The sequence below is a fragment of the Balaenoptera musculus genome, chromosome 3 (genome assembly GCF_009873245.2).
Source record: "Balaenoptera musculus isolate JJ_BM4_2016_0621 chromosome 3, mBalMus1.pri.v3, whole genome shotgun sequence".
NCBI lineage: Eukaryota > Metazoa > Chordata > Mammalia > Artiodactyla > Balaenopteridae > Balaenoptera > Balaenoptera musculus.
The window spans coordinates 27443912-27467483 of record NC_045787.1 but is presented as its reverse complement, the minus strand read 5'-3'; the positions used below and the strand labels follow the sequence as shown (position 1 = coordinate 27467483).

Below are 23572 nucleotides of genomic sequence, written 5' to 3'. Positions count from 1 at the left end.
CAGAGAAATGAAGTATTTGGAATTAGGATTTAATCCAAAATCCTTCGTGTGGCCCACCAGGCTCTATATGAGGAGGTCCTGGCTCCCACTGTGATCTCACCTTCTAGCTCTTACCCTGTTCGCTGAGGGCACATCAAGTACCCTCCCACCTCAGAGCATTCGCCTTGCTGTTCCCTCCACCAGGACAGCAGTTCTAGGAAAGAGCAGGCTTGGCACCTCATTCCAATTCAGGAATCTGCTCAAATGAAGATGTCTGCTCGGAGAGGCCTTTCTTGCCCAGGTTTATTCAAAGTGGCCCCTGGCTGCTGCTTTTTCTTCAATGCACCTGATATTACATTAAAGAGGCATGTGGTTCTTGTCTGAGTGTCCCGTTAGACTATACCTTCCATACGTTCCATGAGGGCAGAGATTCTGTCTTGCCTATTGCAATTTTCCTGGCACAGAGAAGTGATTTGGGGTTGGGGGGCGGGGGCGGAGAATGCAAGTCTTCAGTTTTGAATTGGCTTTTCCATCTGAAGTTTCTATTTTGCATTTCCTTAAACCAAGGCGTACCCATAAACTGGCATGACCATGTTTTCTTCAGGTTGTACTATAAGTTCTTGAGAGAGAGGCTGTGTCCTTTATGTCGTTATTACAAGCTTTATTTTGCTTCCCAACATCAAGTCATATGGTGGTTTTCAAAGTGTGGCCCTTGGGCCAGCAGCATCAGTGTCACTGGAAGCTTGTTAGAAATGCAGATTCTGAGCATCCTGCCCAGACACAGGGGAGGGGCCCAGCAATCTGTGTTTTAACAAGCCCCCTAGGTGATTCTCATACATGTCCCATTTTTAGGACCACTGGCACAGGAGGCAGAAGCATGAAGTAAAAGTCAGTATTCTTTGGTCTTGGTCTCAGTTCTGCCATCCCCAAGTATGGAACGCTAAAGTCGCTCACATTCACTGGCCTCAGTTTATTCATCTGGTCCACATGACCACTGAAGCCTTTTTCAGCTCCAAAGTCTATGATTCCAACCCAGCCTACCAATTGTTTCCTGGCACTTACTTGCTGCAACATCTAAATTCTAATGAGGTCACTGAGCTCAAAAGAGGCTTAGCACACACCTGAGTATTTCAGCGGGACAAACCTTAATCCTAAAAGACCTGGATTCCCATTTCAGATTATAATCCGAGGGTAAGGAAGGCATCACTGTCTAATAGCTTATAGTCAAAAACGCGTTGAAAAACGAATTATACTCTACTAGTAGGGATCAACCCTATGGGCCTAAGAGAAATCGCCTCTGGCAGAGAAGTAATAGGGCTGCCAGGCTTTCAGCTATTTCAAAGGCAGCTGCAACAGGGACTTTGATCACTGCCTCTATTAGAAACTGAGGTGGCAGGCAGTTTGAGAAATGGGAACACTGGTGGCCTTCTCCTGCTAAACGTTTCAGATAGATATAATAAATGGTGACTAGCATAAAAGAAATAAAGGCTGTAAAAATAGGATTACTGTCCCTTAAGTGCCCACGATGTGCTAATGGAATCAGCCGTGCTTCTGGGGACAGAGATCTCCTGGGGACAGGAGGAGGAGAGGCTGAGATGAAAGATCACATACTCAGAGCTAAGAAACCCCGTGACACTTAAGCTGAGAGTTAGCTCTTTTTCTTCGGGATTGTTTGGTTTCACAAATGCAGTAGGAAAACAGCACTTGGGCAGTATGAAATCTCTTTAGGGCAAATGATTTGTCTCTTGTGCTCATGATAGACCCCCAGACTCTACCACCCAGAATGGGTGATTTGTACCAATTTCCAAACCTTTCTGACCCACACTTTCCTCTTCACAAATTACTCCAGGGTAACTGAGAGCATCAGATGAGAAATACCTGAGGGAAACTGACACGGTCTTTAAAATGGGTGAAAGAATCAACTATCTGTTGAATGAATGACACATATGAAAGCCCCTAGCCCAGTGTTGGGCACTTAATATTAACACGATTAATAACAATTCCTTTCTTATTAATTGGGTAAGATTGGGCTCTAACCCCGATAGTCTAATAACAGGGATAAGATAAGTACATAGGTAACCGAGACCCATCAAATCCTAGGTGTTTTAAGAGAGGCAGTGGTTGGGATCGAGCTCACCCCCTTTGGAATTTAGAAAAGGCTTCATGAAAGAGACGGCACACTGGACCTCGAACGACTCGGCAGCATGGCGGGGCGGCGGCGGCGTTTCGGAAGGCGTGAATTTCAGGGAAGCAGGAGTATTTCTAAAGGACAGGCACGTGTCGAGTGATTTCGTGCGCCTCCACCCTTGAACTGTCTGGTGGCTGCCAGCGTGAGAACCTCCCGCCCCAGGTGCCCCCTCCTCTCACGGGGTTAGGCTGAGCGGAGGTCACTGCCTGCTTGTGCGGCCGGCCACCCGCCCCTGCTCCGCCCTCTAACACAGCCGACTCGGGTTTCCCAGGCTCTCCTGACCTCCGCATGCGGGGGCAGGTCCGGGCCGGCGGAGGGCACGGAAAAGCCACATTGCTGCAACCCCGGGCAACAATGAGCCAACTGAGTGTTTAAAATCCTTCCTTCTCAATCTCCTTAAGCCTGCTTTGCAAACAGTTTTAAAATGAAAAATCCTGTCATCCCTCCAATATTTTAATCAGTGCCGTTCTTAATCCCCAAATCTATTCTCATCAATTTGCACCACTTCCCTGGTTACAAGTCTTCCTTCCAAAGCACAGTTTTGCAACATGATCTGTTCCGCTTTAACCTACAACACCATTTCCCTTTAAAACCCTTGTGAATTAGTTTAACATAATTTACTTTATGCCAGAATTTACCTTTCATTTAAATTTTATTCTGTGCACAAGCATTATATATACATATATATATGTGTGTGTATGCTAGAAAAAATTCCACCTGGGCTCCGTGGGCCTTCCTCAGTCTACCTGTAACCTATCATGGGGAAAACCTGTTGAGAAGCCTTGGGCTAAGAAGCCTGGGGTCTCACTGCGGAGTGTCCAGCGCTGTGGTTCTCAGTTTGGACTGACCATTCAACTAACCTGGGTGCTTTAAACAACCTCACGCCCAGACTGCACCCCACACCAATTACATAGGTATCTTAGAGGGTGACACCCAGCACAGCACTTTTCAAAGCTGTCCAGGTGCTTCTAATGGGAGTTGAGAACCACTGATCTAGTGTCAAGTGGGTCCCTGACCTTGAACTGCTATGATAACTCTGGAGGAAGGGAAGGAAACAGTGAGCACGGTGTTGTTTCTCCTTTTCAACTTGGGATGGCCTCCATCACGCTGTTACCAGCACCCACACTGTCCTCCACTTCCTCTGTCCCCACCCACACCCTCCCAATCCATTCTCTCAGGCCCACCTTGCATCACACCTCACACCTCAGGCAGGAAGCATTCCTTCGCTACTCCTGCGTCTCACCACCTCTTCCCACCTTGAACCCCTTACAAGTTAGTATTTTATGATTCAGCACTTAATTATTCTCCAGTACATCCACTGGTCTTGTCTTCTCGGCCAGATGCTCTGCATCTTGTGGGCAAGGACCACATTTTCTCCTTCTTTTGCACGTGCTTACGATAGTTTGGAGCATTTTAGACAACAGAGTTTGGAACATTTTAGTACCTCCCAACTAGAAGCAAACATCTGGGCACATTTGCAAGACAGGAACAGACGTTATGTCGCCTTCGAAAATCTACTTGACCAAAAGCAGAGCAGATATGCCATATAGAAATTATAGCGTTCAGTTCATCCCTCTGCCAAACATTGACAAGATTTAGACAAGACACAGGGTAGTTTTGCCTGGAAGGTCATTTTGCTGGGAAGGAGGCCGCAGTGACACATAAAATACACAGCAGTTTTAGGTAAATGAATTTGGCAGCTGTGTGGGAAGAACCGGAGGAAGGCGACCAGGTGGTATGACTTGATTTCCAAGACTGAACGGAGAAAACCCTGTATCCATCCCTATTCTGAGAAAACAGGAAGAGTCAAAAGTACAACAAGCCACCCGCCAGAGAAGCCCCTTCTTGTCCTGACTTGCAGAATTCAAGGACGGCCTCCCCTATTTCACATGTAAGCTCCACAGCGCCATCTAAAAATACTAGCACAAGTTCTTGTTTTCAAAGCCAAAAAGATCAGGTTTCTGAAACGCGGGCTCTGGATACAGACAACATACATATATATATATATATATATATATATATATTTATCTCTATACACACATGGCTGGGTGGTATTTCTTCAAATACTACAGTCCCAGCAGTGATTTTATTTAGTCTGGTTGTTCCTAAAACAAACACACATAACTTTAATGAAATGCACATCCAAATGTAGGGGAAACCATCTTGAAACAATTAGACTGCTCTACGGTGAGAGGTTCCAGGGCAATGGCAGTCTCCCCCTTCCTCACCTCCACGGTGGAAAGAGAATGGAGGGGCCGCAGGAAGCCAAGCCTGATTCCACAAACACAGCCTGCAGCCGTGGCTCTCTGCCCTGCTCTATTTTGTTCTCTCCTGACCCCAGACACCACCCTGTTTTACTCTTTGCAAAGTGAATTCCAGTCATTCAACTGCTTTCACTTTTTTTTTTTTTTAACCCCTCTTTGATCAGTTTTAGAGGGAGAAAATTTTCGGACAAGGTTTCTTATCTCTCCCTAAAGGAAATATTCCAGCAAGAACTGAAAAGTCTGAAGAATTACCAAACCACCCATCTGGTTATTGACCTTGGGTTATGGAGGCTTCTGGAGAATGTCTGCCGAGATGGCTGCCAAATTCTTGGGACTTTCTGGGTCGTCCGGTTCTCTAGGTAGGGAAAGCTGAGTATTTCTCTACTGAAAGTTCACTGGAAGCTGGGAGAGACAAGTGTCATGTTGTGACGTTCACCAGGATAGCTTTTTGCCTCTTGAACCCCCAAGTTAACTCACCCCTAATAACTTTACCCGTGAGACAGTACCAGCAGAAAGAGAGTGTTTTCTCCATTAGAACCATGCTGAAAAGTTCACGTCCACCAACACCAGCCAAATGCCTCCTCTATGCCTGGAACAGTGGGAGAGACCAACACAACCACTAAAATCATACGATCCCTGTCCTCAGGGAGCTTCTGTGTTGTAAGGAAGCGGTCCCCAACCTTTCTGGCAGCAGGGACCGGTCTCATGGAAGACAATTTTTCCACAGGACAGGGTGTGAGGATGGTCAGGCGGTAACGCGAGCGACGGGGAGCAGATGAAGCGTCGCTGGCTGGCCCGCCGCTCACCTCTTGCTATGCGGCCCGGTTCCTAACAGGCCCACGGAGCGCTACTGGTCCTCGGCCCGGGGGTCCTCTGCTGGGGACCCCTGCTGCAAGGGATTCAAGTCGTTCAGAAAACACAGATCTTATTTAAGCTATAGAGACTTTTCTGTTGTTGTAACAACATCAAGTTCTAAAGCAAGATTCTAGTATTTCAAAGAGAAGAAGAATCAAAAAAAAAAAAAAAAAGGACTGAGAATATCAGGGAGGAAGGCATTCTGGACCAGAGAACCTGGGACAAACACCTTGATGGTCTTATAGGACGGGAGGGCAGGGGGCAGACAGCGCCACCTCCAGCAGAAGGAATGTGTGAGAAAACAGTTAGCTAAGTAAGGGCAGGGCCACTGGGAGGCCCTTGAAAGCCAAAATCAGGACTCTAGGCTGTCAGGCAATAGGAAAACATGGTGCATCACTGAGCAAGTTGACAAAACGGGTTATCACAGAAGCTAGCTAGAAAATAGGCCTCCAAATTAATTTTGATACGGAGGTGTATATAAATCAAAGGGTAAGCCCTAATGAGCAGGCAGAGGATGAGGCCAAGTCCTGCCAAGGACCTAACTTTAGGTGTGTGATTTAGTCTTCCCCTTCGGAGACAAATGCAATACATTACACACACGTCCACCGACGAATGCTGGCCCTGTGAGCTCCGCCGGGCTGGTAAACCCAAGACCTCTGGCAGGAGGGACACACTGCATTGGCCCGCCATGAATTCAGAGCTGCTCCTAGGAGGTTCCCAGTACACCTGCTACCAAACCAAATGCCCGTGGGAAAGAACAGGAGCAAGAACTGCAAAGTCTCCGCAGCTTGAGGGAGACACGTGTACACTCGGGCAGGAATGCACAGATTGGACTAACCCAAATCCAGAAGCGCAGACTTCCAAGGTGAGAAGGCTGAAGCCAAGGGAACAACGCTGCTTGGGGCTCACAACAGCACGCTTGGCCGTGCAGAATGACGAGGTACAAAAGGGACAGGAGAGGGCTTCCCTGGTGGTGCAGTGGTTGAGAATCTGCCTGCCAATGCAGGGGACACGGGTTCGAGCCCTGGTCCGGGAAGATCCCACATGCCGCGGAGCAACTGGGCCCGTGAGCCACAACTACTGAGCCTGCGCGTCTGGAGCCTGTGCTCCGCAACAAGAGAGGTCGCGATAGTGAGAGGCCTGCGCACCGCGATGAAGAGTGGCCCCCGCTCGTCGCAACTAGAGAAGGCCCTCACACAGAAATGAAGACCCAACACAGCCAAAAAATAATAATAATAATAAATAAATAAAATTTATTAAAAAAAAAAAAAAGGGACAGGAGAGATGGTTTCCAATGCCACAGCACAGCCCTCCTTCTCAATACTAGGGCCATTAGATGTGAATGAAAATATGAAACCAGATAGATTTAATTCCATGGTGCCTTTGAAAATTAAATTCTCATAGTTATCAGTTAATAACTTTAATCATCAAAAGGAATAGCCCAAGCAGAAAAGTTAAACATTAGCAGATGATGACTTATGGAAAATCTTGCACAGAAAAATTAATTACCTCCTCTCTTCCTTTTCCATAGAGTTCCTCTAGTTTTCTACCTAAGTGTCACTGAAGGGAAAGATGGTGGCTTGTAAGTGCAAAGGTAGAGATGTTAGAACTGGTTCTAGGGTTAATTCAGGGAGAGATGTATCATGTGGGCCTTAGTTTTATCACCTTCCAAATGGAGGTGGTGATTTTTTATAACTGCTGTGTGCATTTCTACAGTTGAAAAAAAATAGAATAAACTACCGATTCATGCTACAATAAGGATGAAACTTGAAAACATTATGCTAAGTGAAAGAAGCCAGAGACAAAGGGCCCCGTATGCATAGTATGATTCCGTTTATGTGCAATATCCAGAATAGGCAAATTCATAAAGACAGAAAGCGGATTAGTGGTTGCCAGGGAGAGCGGGAGGGGAAGTTGAGGACTGTCGTTGTTTAATGGGTATGGGTTTCCTTCTGGGGTGATGAAAAGTTTCTGGAACTAGATGATGATGGTTGTACAACATTATGAAGGTACTTAATGTCACTGAACTGTATACTTTAAAATGGTTAAAATGGTAAATTTTATGATGTGTATATTTTACAATTAAAAAAGAGAGAGAATAGAAAATAACAGTCTGGCCATCTATTCTATACATAATAAATGTCTTATTAACAAAAGACACAAATTGATCAAGGTGATCACAATTGTGGCGAAACTACTCATCTAAATTTTTTATCTTTTTTTAGTGAGTACTGTCTTGGACAAAACTATCACCAGCAGTTCCCTCCCCTTTCTCTCAGATGGCTACAAAGTTCGTCTTGTGCAGACACCTGCAGAGCCAGCCTGGGAGGAGGACGAGGAGCCAGGGAAGCTGTATAGTGGTACGAAGAGTAATACAAAAGCACCACGCCTACAGCCAAAAGCCTCAGGACAGGCTTAGGAGTGTGGTCTCTGCCACTGTAGCTCAGAGAGCACGCACTCCAAATGTGGCATCACAGGAAAAGGTTAACTGACTCATCCAACAAATATTTACTGAATATCTACCACAAACCGAGCCGCTGGCTAGATGATATAATTACAGCAGTGAACTACAAGGTCACAGTCCCTTCTAGCAAGGAAATTACAATCTAGAGGGCAAGACAGATAAGAACCAAAAGTTACATAAGGCCGAGCAGGCAACTGACGCAACAAAATATTAGCCAACACCCAAAGCCCACCTACTACTGGGCATCCTAACGAGTCAGAGCTCCCGGGGATATGGCCCCGTCCCCACACCTGAGACAGGCCAAGGAGGAAGTCAAACTGAGGCTGTGAGGTGGAGCTCAACCTGGGGTGACTGGCACAGAGGACAAGCCCAGCTCCTAGAGGACCAGATTTCGACCTGCGTGAGAACGCGTCCCTCTTCTCTTTGTGTACCAACTAGCCTGGTCTCTACACAAAGCTCAGCCCCTTAAGCTCTCTTGCGGTTCCCAAAACAACAGGGTCGATGTCTACACTACGGGATCCACTGGGTGCTGGGAAGAGGGTTAACTGGCAAAGTATGCTAAAATGTGACAATTTTCTCCTGACAATTTGCCAGTTATGCCTGATACTTATCCTTCAATCTAGAGTCAATCTAGTTTCCAGAGAATGATTCTCTCTGGTTGAACCTACATGGGATACTTTAAAAAATATTGATTCCTGGGCCTCTCCCTAGACCAAATGACTCAGAACATCTGGGGTGGGCATGGCATCAACATGTTTTAAAAGCACACCAGGAGAGTCTAATGCAGGAGCTGCCAGGATTGAGAACCACTCATCTAGGACAAGAAAGGAAGGGAGCTGGCTTTATCAAGTGTCTACCGTGGGCTGGGCACTATGCAGCTCTTTACATACGGTGTCTATGGCTGTGGTGCCCCTTCCTCAACGTCTTGGAATTGTTCTGGCCACGAGCATTACGGCCCCTAGGAGAGGCACTCAACCTTGGGAGGGACAGGAGATCAGGAATAGATGCCCCAGTTTCCTTACCCCTCGGGTGGGATAACTCCGAGGCATACTTTAAGCCTGGGGTAAGCAAACCAGTTAATATGTCAGGCTTTGTGGGCCATACGGTCCTGTCTTACCACTCAAATCTGCCTTTGCGGTGCAGAAGCAGCAGCGGACAATGCTGAATGAATGGGTGTGGCTGCATTCTAATAAAACTTGATTTACAAAGACAGGGGGCCACAGTGGGCCACACCCTGCTCTAAATCTAAACAGATTCCCAGAGGTCCTTAGTGGGAATGAGTCTCAGTTGCCCAGAGCAGTATCGTGTCGATAACATGCTATAGAGGCTTCATTCCCTTACTGTGCACTTCCTGGGATCACGGGCTATAAAAACCACTTACACTCAAATCCTCACCTCACAGCCTGCTTCTGGGGGCACCCAACCAAAGTCAGTATCTTGTTTTATTCTCATAACTGCCCTAGCGGTTGAATACTGTCATCTCCACTGTACAATGAAGAAACTGAAACTCAAGGACTACACAACTCCTAAGTGATAAGAGTCCAGATGAGAAGTCTAAAGATCTCTCTACAGTACGACCAGAGTAAGGATGGATACAAACAAACAAACAAGCAAACACACACACACACACTCACACAAATACTTAAATATATAGTTTTAATTATGGTGGACACAAGTACCACATATGGCAAATCATAAAGCAAAATTCATACAAAATTACAGGTCTATGTGAAGGAAGGGGTTTTATAAGAAATAATACTATAAATAATAAGATTTGAGGGTTATGAAAAAAATTACTTTCTCTTTTACGCTGTTTCTAATCTGGGGCAGAACTCTTTTCCCACCTATCAGTTAACTGGCTGCAAGCCTGGTGCTATGTCTTCTCTGGCAAAATCTCCAGTCATACCTGGGAGCAAATGTAGCCATTCAAGGTAAAGCCCAAATATGTAATTTGGAGCTTAAAGAGAAAGGAACTGGATTAAAATATCCTCTTATACATTTTAACATGCGGGGTGCGGTGGTGGCAGTAATTTCACAAAGTCCCCATAGATGCACTGGCAAAGTTCCCCCAGGGACGCCGGGAATTCCAGAGAACAGGTAGAGAACCCAGAGGCGGCCGACAGAAGCCAGTCTCTTTAGCTTACGCGGTCTTGCCCTCGCTGTCATGTTTGGTGGCGCTGGCCCCCTTCTTGCCCAGCAGCGAGGCCACCTTCTCCGCGTCTCCGTTCTCCACGGCCTGCAGCAGCCGGTCATCATTCTTGTTCCACTCGTTGGTCTGTGGAGCAAAGGGGAGACGCAGAACCAGTGATTAATAGCGGCCACGGCCACGCAGCCGGCGGGACCTCGGTCCTCCCCACTCCCCAAGCCTCCCATCGCTCAAATCAGAACCTGCCCCCAAATGCGCAACTTTAAAAATACCTTTCCCTTCACCATGGAGACACCCAAAAAGACCGGTTTCCCAAAAGAAAACATCCACAATTCGATGAAAGAGCGGCCAGTCACCAAACTCTGAAAGAAAAGCAACTTCTTTCAACTGAAATGGGGAAGATGAAGCAACTTAAAAAGACCAAGAGGCCAGTTTACACATCAGCTTATTTCCAGCTAAACTTGACAGCTGGCGCCGCAGAACACTGACCTTGGACCTGGTCAGCAGTTCGCTGGGCTCCTGATGTTACAGGGCCAAGCAGCCAGGAGCCCAAGGTTACCTGGGGATTTACACATGCGATCCTCCATCTGCTTTTGTTGTTCCTCCTTCTGGCCTGTTTACTGGACTTGGAATTTTGAGTTGTATGCTGATTTTAAGTAGTTGTCTAGGCTTCCGACTCAACAGAGTATCACCAGAAGCAAAACCTCCTCCTGAACAAGCTATTACACATCAAATAGCTCTGAGCAAAGTGTCCGCCACCGTGGACCCTCAGCCCCAAGAGAATAATTCTGCAAACCGCAGTAACAGTAAAGCTTTCAGCTGCACAAAAACTAGTCTCTACTCTTAGAAGGGAAAGAGGATAATACAAGAGCAAAAAGAGCCTTGAGTACTAAGAATTGTCCAACGTGAAAGGGCAGCAGTGAGCCACTGAAGATTTTAGAGCAGAGGAGAGAATAAACTCGGTGATGGAAGAAGAGTCAATGGGAGGTATGTGAAGCATGGGGAGTTCATCGAGGGGGAGGAGATCCTGGGACACATCAAAGCCCCTGGGAAACTTTGCAGGCCCAGCCTGCCCTCCAGACACAGCCCCACCCCAGCCCTTGCTAAGCCTACTTTCTGGCCTCTCCAGCTGTGGACACCACCACCCTGAAAGAGAATCTTCTTCCCTCCCCAACGCTTTCTATAGACAGGTCTCTAGGGCTGGCTGCTTCCCTGTGACCCCAAAATAAGAATCTCCAGGTAATTCATATTAAAGGCTTTGCCACGGACCACCTCCAGGAAGATGCAAGGAGACTCTGGAGATTTAAAAGCTAACGAGAGGGACTCTTTTAAAGGACCGCAGTCTTCTATGGGCCAGAAGTGTGTTCACATCTCTCTGTACGCATGGAACTGGGAAACCCAATAGGACTGTGCCCTCTCATAGAGCAAGGGTGAGGCCACCAGATGTCCCCAGCACCCCTCCAACCCTAGCCTAGAGGCAGGGCTTTAGAGAAAGCCACAGGCCGTGGAGGAGTACAACAGGTATAACCCAGGGTTCAAGTCAGGAATTTGCTTCTCTGAGAGTCTCAGGGCGGGGTGTCTTCCATTTCTCAGGACTCCCGCCTTCCCGCATGAAGGAAGAAGTCCTCCTCCTTCTTGCCATCACTGAGTGCAAGCACACAGCAAGCATGAGGTAGGTTTGAATGAAAATCACAAGTCTGTCCTCTAGGCTGCGTGAAGTCCGGAACTCTAGATGGACACTTACATGCTATGGATCTTAAGTCACCTGGAAAAAAACCTCTCTGCCTCAGTTTCCCAAAGCTTTGAACTGGATGACCACTGTGATTCCTCTAAAGCTTAAAAGGTTTAATCTATAAAATGTCCCACACCAAACAGTGCTAGGAATGATTCTAGAACAGTACTGCCTGTGATAATGGAAATGTTCTATATCTGCACTGTCCAAAACTGTAGCCACTCGGCCAGTGATTCTCAACCAGGGGTGACTTTGCCCCTCAAGGGACATTTAGCTATCTCAACAGACAGTTTTGACTGTCATGACTAGAGAATGCTCCTGGCATCCAGTAGGTAGAGCCCGGGGTGCTGCTAAACACCCTACAATGCACGGGATGGCTCCCTCCCCCCAACCAAGAATTATCTGGCCCCAAACGCCAGTCTCGAATTAGCCACATGTGGCTATTGAGCACTGGAAATGTGGCCAATGCGACTGAGGAACTGAATTTTTAATTTTAATTTTCAACTTCAAGTGCCAGTACCTAGGGGCTATCATATAGAACAGCACAGCTTCACATGAAGGCTCTCTAAATATTGTTTAACAAAGAAAGAATGTGTCTGGGCCAAATCATCCCCAATTCTCCTACAACAATCAATTTACTCACAAAGAAGACATTAGGTTTTCTCTTCAATTACAAATCAGGCTTCCCATTGAAGGGGAATGGAACAAACATACTGCCCAAGGCACAAGCATTTGTTAGTGGAATAGCAAGCTTTACTTAACAACAAAATGTAGCAAACACCACGAAACAGATCTGCTTATTTCCCCCCCACTGCATTTTACTAGCCACAACAAAACAAAAAAAGTTTACTGAAGCACATTTCAGACCAGTTATTCCTACCTACATTATCCCAAATGCTGCATTATTACTAGTGTTGTCTTTTAAAATCCTTCCTTAATTTAAACTGACCAAATTAAAACTGGATTGGGCAGATCAAAAGGATATTAAATCTCAGAGGACGTGATTGAAAGTACCTAAGCAAAGAAAGGCCACATGATAGGATTTTCCTTCTCAGTGCCGCTAAGGCACTCAACTCTTGGGCAGAGAAAAATCTGATTGCAGGGGGTCCCTAAAATTAGTTACACGTGGATCTGTTACCGGACAAAAGTTCGTGTGCCCAACGCACAGTGAGGCCAAACAAACCGAAATGTCGGGAGTTTGGAGCAGAGAAAGGTTTATTGCAGGGCCATGCAAGAAGAAAGGGTGGCTCGTGCCCCCCAAAACTCCGGACGCCCTGAAGGGTTTCAGCAAAGCATTTTTAAAGGCCAGGGGCGTCCCAGGGTATGTGATCAGCTCGGGCACAATTCTCTCTGATTGGTTGATGGGCGGCTTAGGCACCAGAAGGTCTGGGGGCTATGTGCTCAAGATCATCCAGTAATTCTTCCATTTGGTGGTGGTTTCTCAGCATCTGAAAAGCCCAGGAAATGTGTAAGAGATACCATTATCTGAGTACTTCAGAGAGGAGCTACAGCAGAGGATATGGGAGAGGGGTCTGTGGCGGGAAGGGCCCAGGGTCCCGCTCAGTTACAAAGGTGCTGGGAGGGTGGGTTTGCAGGACAGGGCACGGAAGCCTGGAGCTCCCACACGCGTGCACACACCCACCCCATACTTTGCCCTAGGCGTTTCTTCCATTTGGCTCCTCCTGAATGGTATCCTTTATAATAAACTTATAATAGTAAGGGAAGTGCCCTCCTGAGTTCTGTGAGCCTTTCAATCAAGTTATCAAACCTGAGGAGGGCGGGACTTCCCTGGTGGTGCAACGACTAAGACTCCCAGCTCCCAATGCAAGGGCCCCAGGTTCGATCCCTGGTCCGGGAACTAGATCCCACATGCCACAACTAAGAGTCTGCATGCCTCAACTAAGGAGCCAGCGAGCCTGCCTGCCTGCCACAACTAAGACCAGGCGCAACCAAATAAATAAAATAAATATTTAAAACAAACAAACAAACAAAAACCTGAGGAGGGGGGTTGTGGGACCCTTGGACTTTACAGCTGGTCAATGAGAAGCACGGTTGGCCCAGGACCTGAAACTGGCACCTGAAGTGGGAGCACTCTCGTGGGACTGAGACCTTAACCTGTGGGGCCAGATGCTAACTCCAGGGCGTTAGGGTCAGAACTGAACAGCATCGCTGGACACCCACTTTGCCAGGGAAGTTGAAGAACTGGGGGTGTTGGTATGACGGAACGCTCCACCCCCGCCCGCATCCGGGGCTGTAAGCAGACAGGTTAGGGGGTCCCCGGAGAAAGAGAACCAGGAATGGCTTTCCTGACATAAGAGAAGCCATTCTGGCCTAAGCCATTCTGTGATCTAAGCCTGGCCATAATGCTTGCCCTTGAACAGATCTCAGTAATTAATGATCCCAAGGGAACAAAGGAATTCCGAAACAAAGAAAAGGCAGTCAAACAATAGTGCAGTGATAAAGCAGAGTCTTAGTTCCTCCTCAAGGGATATACATAATAATGTATCTTTGAGTTCTGCAGGAACTAAGGCCCCTCCCTACCCAGGAGGAGGATGGAATGATGATGTTGACCCTCCTGACTTCAATCAACTAAAGCTTGGACTAGTTGACCTGTGCCCCGGTTCTATGCTGAATTCTCCTCTGCTCAAGCCCCCTCATGAATATGCATGTATCCTTAGCATAAAACTTCCCCCACTTGGGCTTCCCTGGTGGCGCAGTGGTTGAGAAACTGCCTGCCAATGCAGGGAACACGGGTTCGAGCCCTGGTCTGGGAAGATCCCACGTGCCGCGGAGCAGCTGGGCCCGTGAGCCACAACTACTGAGCCTGCGCGTCTGGAGCCTGTGCTCCGCAACACGGGAGGCCGGGATAGTGAGAGGCCCGCGCCCCGCGAAGAAGAGTGGCCCCCGCTTGCCACAACTAGAGAAAGACCTCGCACAGAAATGAAGACCCAACACAGCCATAAATAAATAAATAAACAAATACTTTAAAAAAACAAACAAAAAAATTCCCCCCCTTTGCTGTTCGGGGGAGATGCTGCTTTGGGAGAGATCCCCGGGGTTCTCCTTACTGGCTGCAAGTAATCAATCCTTCCTTTTCCTGATCTTCGGCTTGGCTCTGTCTATTGGCTCGACATCCACCAAGAGGTGGATGCGGTTTTCGGGTAACAGTGTCAGAAATAGATCACAGGATAGATGAAGTGTGAAATTTTGCCATAACATTCCAAAGTAATTCACTCATACTCCGGAATCAAGGAAGGCTTCCGGAGACCACCATCACATCAATACACCCCCTCCCCCTTACTGGCACTCCCTCCACAGGGCAGGCTCAGCTCTGCCTCCACACTGGGCTCCTGGTCCCCTTAGAACAGTGTTTTTAACCTCTTAGTGGATTAATCCAACATTTAAAAAAATAATAAAATAGAAAAAAAAATTTAAACATCAGATGAATAATATTTAATAAGGTTAAACGTTCTATGAAACTTGTAAGTGTGTCGTGGGTGGTGATATAAAATATATTTCTTACTGGGGAATCACAATAAAAAACGATGGATGCCACTGCTTCAGAATGCACTCATCCCGTCCGCCTCTGGAAAGGCTGCCTTCTAAAGCCCAGTGGACCCTGCAGGCTCTTTAAGCCTTTCCAGGTGACCTCTCTGGGCTTCTCGCCTGTCAGTCCCCGAGGGCCCGCCCACTCACCTCCACTGAAGCCCACAGTCTAGACTTGATGAAATATCGCGTCCCGGCTTTTGTGCGCCAGCTCAGCGGGTGCTCGTTTTGTCTCCTGGTCTCCAGCTCCCTCAAGGCACTGACAACAGCCTTTATTTCTTAGCCCCGTGGTGCCTAGTAAACGCTCAGTGTCTGATTTTAGTAGGACTTTCTTCCTCTTGATCAGCTTCAACCTCTGACTTGGCAAATATTTCTTTCTTCATTTCTGAAACTCTTTCATCCTTTTGCAAACAACTATTTAATCATGTTTCAGATTTTATTTTTAAACAAGCTAAACAAATCCAGCTCCCTCAACTTTTCTACTCCATTAACTTTTCTAAGGCCACTTTTCCGAGATTTGAATCATAGGTACACTTTCTCCAAATCTCTTCCCAACCAAGGATCCACGCCTCATCAATCCATCAGGGTGAACCCAGTGTCCCCCAGTCAGGGGAACCGCATGTGAACTGGTTAAATACACAAGACTCCCAGGTCCCATCCTGGAGAGATTCTGGCCCCAGTGATCTGGGGAGTAGGGTGGGCAGAGGGCCCTGGACTGACCCAGGTTCAACGACTGCTCTGATTTGGATTGCAAGTTTGGGGACAATGGGAACCCATGCTAAGCAGAGAATTTACTTGAAAGAATTTTCTTCCTCCACAAGGCGTTATTAAGGACAGGGATGGGAGAAGAGAATTCTTCTTCACTTTTTCCTTACGGAACTAGGTATTTTGTTTCCTACAAAAGCTTAATAAATATTAGGCTTTCTCTAGGAGTTGCATGTGCAACCTGTGGATAAGACATGTATGAAATGTCAATGAAAGCATTGTTCATAATAGGCAAGAATGACAAATAATCACACATCCAGTAACAGAACATGGATAAATAAATTACAATATAATCAAACAACGGAATATCACACAGCAGTGAAAATGAACACACCACAACTGCATGCAAGAACACGGATGAATATTTAAAACAATATTGGTGAAAGTAGCAAGACACAAAAGAACACAACGGTACGACTGCACCCATCCATATAAAGATGAAAACGGAGAAAATGGATCCATATTGTTTAGGGATGCATATATAGATGATAAAACCATAAAGAAAAGAACAAGGTCACCATAAAAGTCAGGATATTGGTTGGGGTGGGTGTGTGTGGCATCTCATCAGGAAGGGACACCTGGGCGCATTCTAGAGTCCGGCTCAATTTCCTGACCTGGTTAGTGCCTGTACAGATGGTCACTTGTTAAAGTCTACGTTCTTGTTTTGTGCACTCTTCTCTATACGTGATTTATTTCACACAAATACACACTCTCACACACACACACACACAGAATTTAGAAAGAAGTCTTGTGGTTCATTTTCTGGTCAAATCATCACCAGACCAAGTGCCTTTGGACAGTCTGCATTCTCACTTGCTGTCTCCTCGTCTCTAAAATAAAGGCCGCCTGCTGCCAGAATGTGGCTCTTAGGAGGCCTCACAAATCCCCTGGAGAATCTGATTAACGTATGGACTTTTCTCAGAATAATGCACAAACACACAAACGTTTGCATACAAAAGAGGGTTCTCCGGGGAATTCCCCGGTGGTCCAGTGGTCAGAACTGGGTGTTTCTACTGCAGGGGGCCCGGGTTTGATCCCTGGTCGGGAAACCACGATCCCGCAAGCCTCGCACCTCGGCCAAAAGAAAGAAAAAAATGATTATTCAAAGAGGGTTCTCCAGCATAAACCCCTACCCCTAGGCCCATCTGTAAGCCTAAATTAAGAATTCCTGGCATAGAGAGAGAAAGAGGCTTCAGATTTTAAGTGCTTCTGAGTTGAAATTCCAGCATCACCACCTCGCATTTAGGTGGTCTGGAGTAGGTCATCCACATTTAAGTCTCTATTTCCTTATCTGTAAAATGGGAGAAATCCTACCTACTTGCACATTACCCTGGGAATTAAATGCAATGTACATAAAGGGCCTGCCACATATTAGGTACCAAAAAAATAGTGATTATGATTAGGCTTGAATTAGATGATCTGCACGGTTCCCTTTTTGGTTTACGCTCTGAGTCTTCCAAAATGTACAAATTAGGACGGATGGTCCACTACCCTTTCAGAGGCAGATAACGCCTTAACTTTGCAAATTTTCTACTATGCTTCTTAAGAATCACATTTTAAAGGGCTCTAGAGACAACACTCACAGACATGAAATTAACTATTTTAGTGACTATGGATCACTTCTCCAGGAGACTGTTTAAACAGACACTGTTTCAACAGAGCACATTGGGCCCCATTTGCAAGTTCAGGAAGCCATATGTTACGCTCTGGAGACATGTGTAATGTGTCAGCTGTGAAGGGCAGCATGTGGGAAAGGCAGACCTTACCTTCCATGTGGGCTCCAAACATTCCTGCTAATATATCACAAATGGGATTTTCAATGGCTGGTGGGTAAGTGTCCTATTCGTCAAATCGTTTCCAAATGACACTCTTACTTAAGAGCTTTTCCTTGAAGTTTGGCCCTTTTGAAAGACTTGCCTGCCTCCTGCGAGGGTTGCAGAGACCCTGTCAACCACGTGATGAACGCTGGGGCTTTGGCAACTGGCAATGTCTGCCCTCGGCCAGACGTGGCATCACCTTCTTTTCTCTTGGTTTAATCACTGGGAACTGAAAAACCAGTGGAAACTCAGTGGTGTCAGACATCTGACTAGTGGGCAGGTTTGAGTTTTGGAATACACCAACCCAACCAAAATAATCCAGAGGCACAGAGCAATCCAGGAAGAGAAAGTTTCTTTGACTTCCTTTAGGAAAAATGCTAAAAACCCTACGGATCAAAAATTCACGTAGCTCCTGTTGGATGAAGCTTGAGCAGCCATCTGGAGGAGTCTATTTGAGAGTTTATCTTTGGAAAGACTGCCTTTCTCTCTCTAGTTTACGGAGAGTAGACTGTTTTGCCAAAATAATCAGTTCGGCTAAAATGAACGTTAGACAAAGTAGACAGTGTTTTCACCACTGGGAAGGTTTCAGATTCATACCATCCAGGAAAAAAAAAAAAAAAAAAAGAGCACACACCTCCTATTTTAAGACAGAGGACAAGAAACTGGCAAGCTTCGGGCCAGATGATACTTTCCCCTGCTGACTCCACCAGCCAGTACTTATTAGATATCTACCTACTAGGTACAAAGTAACATTTGAAATTCTATAGATGTTAACATTCATGTATTTGTTCTTTCATTCATTCAAACTCAGTGCCTTTTACATGATTGGCATAGTCTTTACTGAATTTTCTATACAGTTGAGTCAAAACACAGCAATATGAGAAATATGCCAACAATACAAAACAAGACTCAGAGTGGTAAAAGGAGTGAAATGGGGAATCAGTCCAATTAAAGGGAGGGACGACTTTCAGCTGGGCAGGAAGGGAAGGCTTTTTGACTGGATGATGAACTAAGTCTTGGAATGAGTAATATTTAGGTTAATGGAAAGAAGACACAACAATTGAAAAATGCAAGATGTATTTAGAAAAGAGTGTAAATAGTGAGCTGATCCAAGTGAGGCCTTCCAAGACTGTCCTCTTTGGCATCCATGGAAAACCCAGGAAATTACCAATAGACCAGGACTTAAAAATCTGACCATTCTCCTGTCTTTAACAAGCCCAGCAGCTTCATATAATGTCAGTTACTTTCCATATAATGTCAGTTACTTCAGACCAAAACATAAGTTCATCTATAACGAGTTTGCCTCTCCCCACATTTTTATGTCAGATTATTCACACATGCAGGTTCCAGTGTCTCTGTGAACCACCCTGAAATCTGTCAGCGTCCCTTCAACAGACTGTGTTATGTGCTTCCACATAAATGCCGAATGCTGCGTCATGGACCTAACACATAATTATCAACACCTCCATCCAGAAACAGGCTAGTCCCTCTGCCCGACCCACTTCACAAACCACCCTACTCACTGCTGCCTGACCCCCACTCACCGCTAGTCACCTGGACCGGTCACTTCCCCGCCTAGGCTCTCCCGCGCTTCTCTTCCACGGCGTTTGGCACAGCTGTAATTACACAGTATTCCTAAAGTACCGGCCTGTCAACCTCTCACCGGACTGGGATTTCCAGGGCACGGCCAATGCCCAGCATCTATCTTGTTCATCATAAAGCCTTGGCCCCTGGCCCACTGCCTGCCAGATGGTAGGGGCTCAATTCAGAGCTGTTCCTTCAACAGCTTTGTTCTCCTTCCTTCTACCTTGGGAGCCCGTACTGATTAATCTTCTCCATTGATGCCTTTGTCTCAGTTCACAAATGCATGTAAAGGCTCCATAATCCTATCCAATTCCTTCCTTTGACTACGTTAACCAGTTTAAAACATTATTCTACACTTAAAACCATGTCACATCAGGTAAAAACAGTCTCAAGGGAACAGAGATAAATCTGGGAATAGGTCAAACCAACATTACCCTTCAGGGAGAAAAATGGTTCCATCCAATTCAGTTGGGCTCAAGTACTTGTTTATTTTATATACATACATCAAACAGGGGGGTATGTGTGTATATACATATACATACACACATACACACACACACACACACACACACACACACACACACACACGCACACACAGTACCATGGAAAGTCCTAGGGATAAAAAGATGGACATGAAGTAATGTGGACACTGAAGAAGTTCATGTACTTCTGAGGACAGAAACACACCCAATAACTACTTACATCATCATCTGTCAGTGCTCAGACAGTGTTGAGAACTGAGTCCTACTGAAGCCCAGAGAGGATGCTATTACAACCAAAACCAGCTAAAATCGTGTCGTTCCAGGAACTGCACTACAGTTCCTACTTAATATTACATAATTGCAATTACATTAATATTACAAAACTGTAACAACATAAGAATATAAATACAATTTCATATTAACAATAACCCTATGAAGCAGGTACCATCATGAGTTCGTATGACAGATGAGAAAACAGGCACTGAGATGTTAAGAAGCATGAAAAGCTACTCTTGGTTCTCTCAAGAGAAGAACGCTAAAGCAGTTCACTTTAAAGAAAATGAAGACACTTCTTAGGATGAGCAAGATTTAAGCGTATTTATAGACTGAGGCAAGCAAGGGGGTCAGTGGAGAAAGGAGGAGGGCAAAATATAAGGAGTGGGGGGAGGAAGTGAGGGTTCAACCCAGGCAGAAGGCTGATCTCTGTGAGTTAGAGACTAATTAACTCATGTTATGGCTCAGAGACAGAAAGGAGGAAGAGAAGGGTGAGCAGAGACTGTGGTAGAGAGGACATCAGTCTGTGTTTTATAGCTTCTGTTTTCTCGGGGAGACAGGAGGTAAAGTAGGCAGGGTCAGGGGTGGGCTAAGGAGCTCGAGAAATGTTCCCAGTAGCTAATGTTCCCAATAGCTCCCGGGGGAAATGAGAAAGGAAACCCACTTGGAATGAGTAAAGGGGTTTTCAAGCAGCCCTGAAGGTCCAGCTGAGAGCAGGAATTATAATTCCAGAAAGAAACCACTTGGTGGTGGTGTGTGATTTTTCACTAGAAGCATTAGGTAGGACGGGAGCAAGGGATGGGTAGCTTGATCCATGCCTGGAGACTGGGAAGACAGATAAAGCAGAGATTCCAGGGTCAAGAGGGCAGGAAGTACCAGGGAACAGGTATTTGAAACGACTATGGGATCAGGGCAGAGAAGGGTAAGGTCTGGACATAGTCTTATAGACCAGAGGCAGGTTGTCAGATGGGTCATTTAGACGAATGTTAGAATTCCCGTGATGATAGCAGAAAGGAAAAGTAGGAGCTGGCAGCTAAATTCCTAGAAAAAGAGCCCCCAAAAGATGATGAAGAAAGTGAGATGAGGGTGGCCCAGCGTAACCAAAAGGAGTGACGGTCAACAGAGAAAGGAGCGATGAGGCTGCAGAGCAAATGGCACACGCCTTATATAGAAACGGCTTCCTGTGACTTACTTGAGTTTCTACTGTGTACCAGTCCCTTCCGGGTGCCCTCAAGAATTGACTTCATTTCGGTCTAAGCACCTGTACTGGCCTGAATAGTATCACTACAAAATTCATGTCCCCCCCCCCCACAAGCCCCAGAACGTGACCTTATTTTGAAAGAGGGTTTTTGCACATGTAATCAAGTTAAGAGCAGGTCATTCTGGATTAGGGTGGGCTCCAAGCCCAGTGACTGGTGTCCCTGCAAGGAGAGAGAGATGAAGACATAGAGGAAACAGAAAGAAGGCCACGTGATGACAGAGGCAGAGACTGAAGTTATGCTGCCATTAACCAAGGAATGCTGGCAACCACCAGAAGCTAGAAGAGGTAAGGAAGGATTCTTCCTTAGAGCCTTTGGAGGGAATATGGCCCTGTCAACGCCTTGATTTGGGGCTTCTAGCCTCCAGATCTGTGAGAGAATAGATTTCTGTTGTTTTAAGCCACTTGGCTTATGGTATTTATTATGGCAGCTCTAGGAAATTAATACACCATCCAGTGAGATACCTATCATTATCCTCATTTTACTGATGAGGAAACTGAAGATCAGAAAATATAAGTATCTTGGCCAAAGTTACAAGGTCAGAAAGTAGGAGGATAAGGATTCAAACCCCAGACCTTTGTACCTTTTCCACTGCACAGTCCTGCCCCTCACATATGTTCATTGCACTGGGGAAGACCGGGTAGAACACAGATGATGGCATGGTGGGCCATGTGAGACAGAGGGACAGACCTCAGTCTGGTGGTACTAAGACTGGAAACTCTAAGCTCTAAATCCTTTCTAAAAGCAGGAACCCCACTAAAGCAAACTCAATATGATACATGAACTTTATGGTTATACAAAAGCATTTAAAGTATGGTTATTTATAAGCATATTCACAGTAAGGTCTCTTTGAATAGTAAGCTCAGATATATATTTATTTATGAATCGTATGTAAATGAGACTTGATTTACTCAAAGAATATTCATTACTTAAAGGGAGATACATGTGTAACAATGAATACCTTAAGGCCTGAGCAAGGCTTTCCTTGCACACAGACAGGACACCTGTGGACATGTCTGGCTATAATCCAAGCACACGCCACATGCCAAGTATTTTTGGCATGCATCTGAGCGTAATAGGCAGCCAAAACCCCTGAGCTTTGCTCTTTACCCAAGGGGCACAATACAGATTTCACATGAAGTATCCAGACGAAATGATTCACCCATAAGGTCTTAAGCCAAGTACTTGAGTGCACTTTAAGTGCCTAAATGGTCAGAGAAGAGGATCAGGGTGGTCCCTTGCCCTGATCATGCCCGGGCATCATGCCCTTTATAGATGTCAAATGATGACCGAGGGACAAAATGATAGCTAAAGAAATCTACGAGCAGTGGAAACAGTCCTTGAAGTTACAGATTCCACGAGAGTTCTCTGCTCTGTATTTTCTGCTCCCCCTCCCCACTCCCTGCACTGGTACCCCACCCCATACTCTTCCTTCTGGAACCAGTCAGTTCAGCAGGTGAAAGCTGGGATCTTCAATGGGGTAGGTGTCGACCCAGGACCAGGATATCTCCATTGCCAATGACTCGTTTTCTTGTTTTGGGACTAAGAACATTTGAGAACCTCAAGTTTAGGGTAGGAGACCAAGGCAGCTCCCCCTACTTAGAGTCCCCTAACCATGTGCAAGTCACAAGTGACTATAGTGAGTTGAATAATGCCCCCCATTCATAACCACCTAGAACCTCAGAATGTGACCTTAATTGAAAATAGGATTTTGAGATAAAAACGGGCCCAAAATCCAATGATTGGTATCCTTATAAGAAGTGAGGATAGAGACATGGGGAAGAAGGCCATGTGAAGATGGTGGCAGAGATTAAAGTGATGTGTCTACAAGCCAAGGAATACCAGCAGTCAGCAGAAGGTAGGAGAGAGGCATGGGGCATTTTCTCCATCAGGACCCCCAGAAGGAACCAAGCCTGCCTGGGCCTTGATTGTGGACTTCTGGCCTCCTGGACTGTAAGAGAATAAATTTCTGTTGTTTTAAGCCATCCAGTTTGTGGTAGCCCTAGGAATCTAAGACAGTGACCCATGGAAAGAGCGTTGCTTAACCAGCACAAAATGGCCCACACAGGACTCTATCCCCACTGACTGCAGGTCAACAGAAACCTTCTGGGGGACCCACAGATGACACTGATTCAGTTCCTGTTTGTTCACAGCCAGCAGGGTACAGACACAGAAATGGGGAACCTGCAGTAAGGTGGTTGTACCTAGCGTCTATCTC

General features: G+C 46.1%; 1 protein-coding gene across 9 annotated transcripts in view; it reads right to left on the bottom strand.

Annotated features, from left to right (window-relative positions):
• RAI14 (retinoic acid induced 14) overlaps positions 1 to 23572 on the bottom strand; it is a 149907-nt gene that overhangs the window by 44597 nt on the left and 81738 nt on the right. For 6 of the 9 annotated variants that reach the window (XM_036845760.1, XM_036845765.1, XM_036845761.1 and 3 more), the window contains exons 1-2: positions 10169 to 10271; positions 9895 to 10025 (exon numbers count right to left, since the gene is read on the bottom strand). In XM_036845760.1, coding sequence (XP_036701655.1) covers positions 9895 to 10025; positions 10169 to 10222 — 185 coding nt within the window. In that variant the 5' untranslated portion in view covers positions 10223 to 10271. Of the gene's footprint in view, positions 1 to 9894; positions 10026 to 10168; positions 10272 to 23572 lie in introns of those variants that run through there. The other 3 variants (XM_036845762.1, XM_036845763.1, XM_036845768.1) reach the window with 1 other exon arrangement.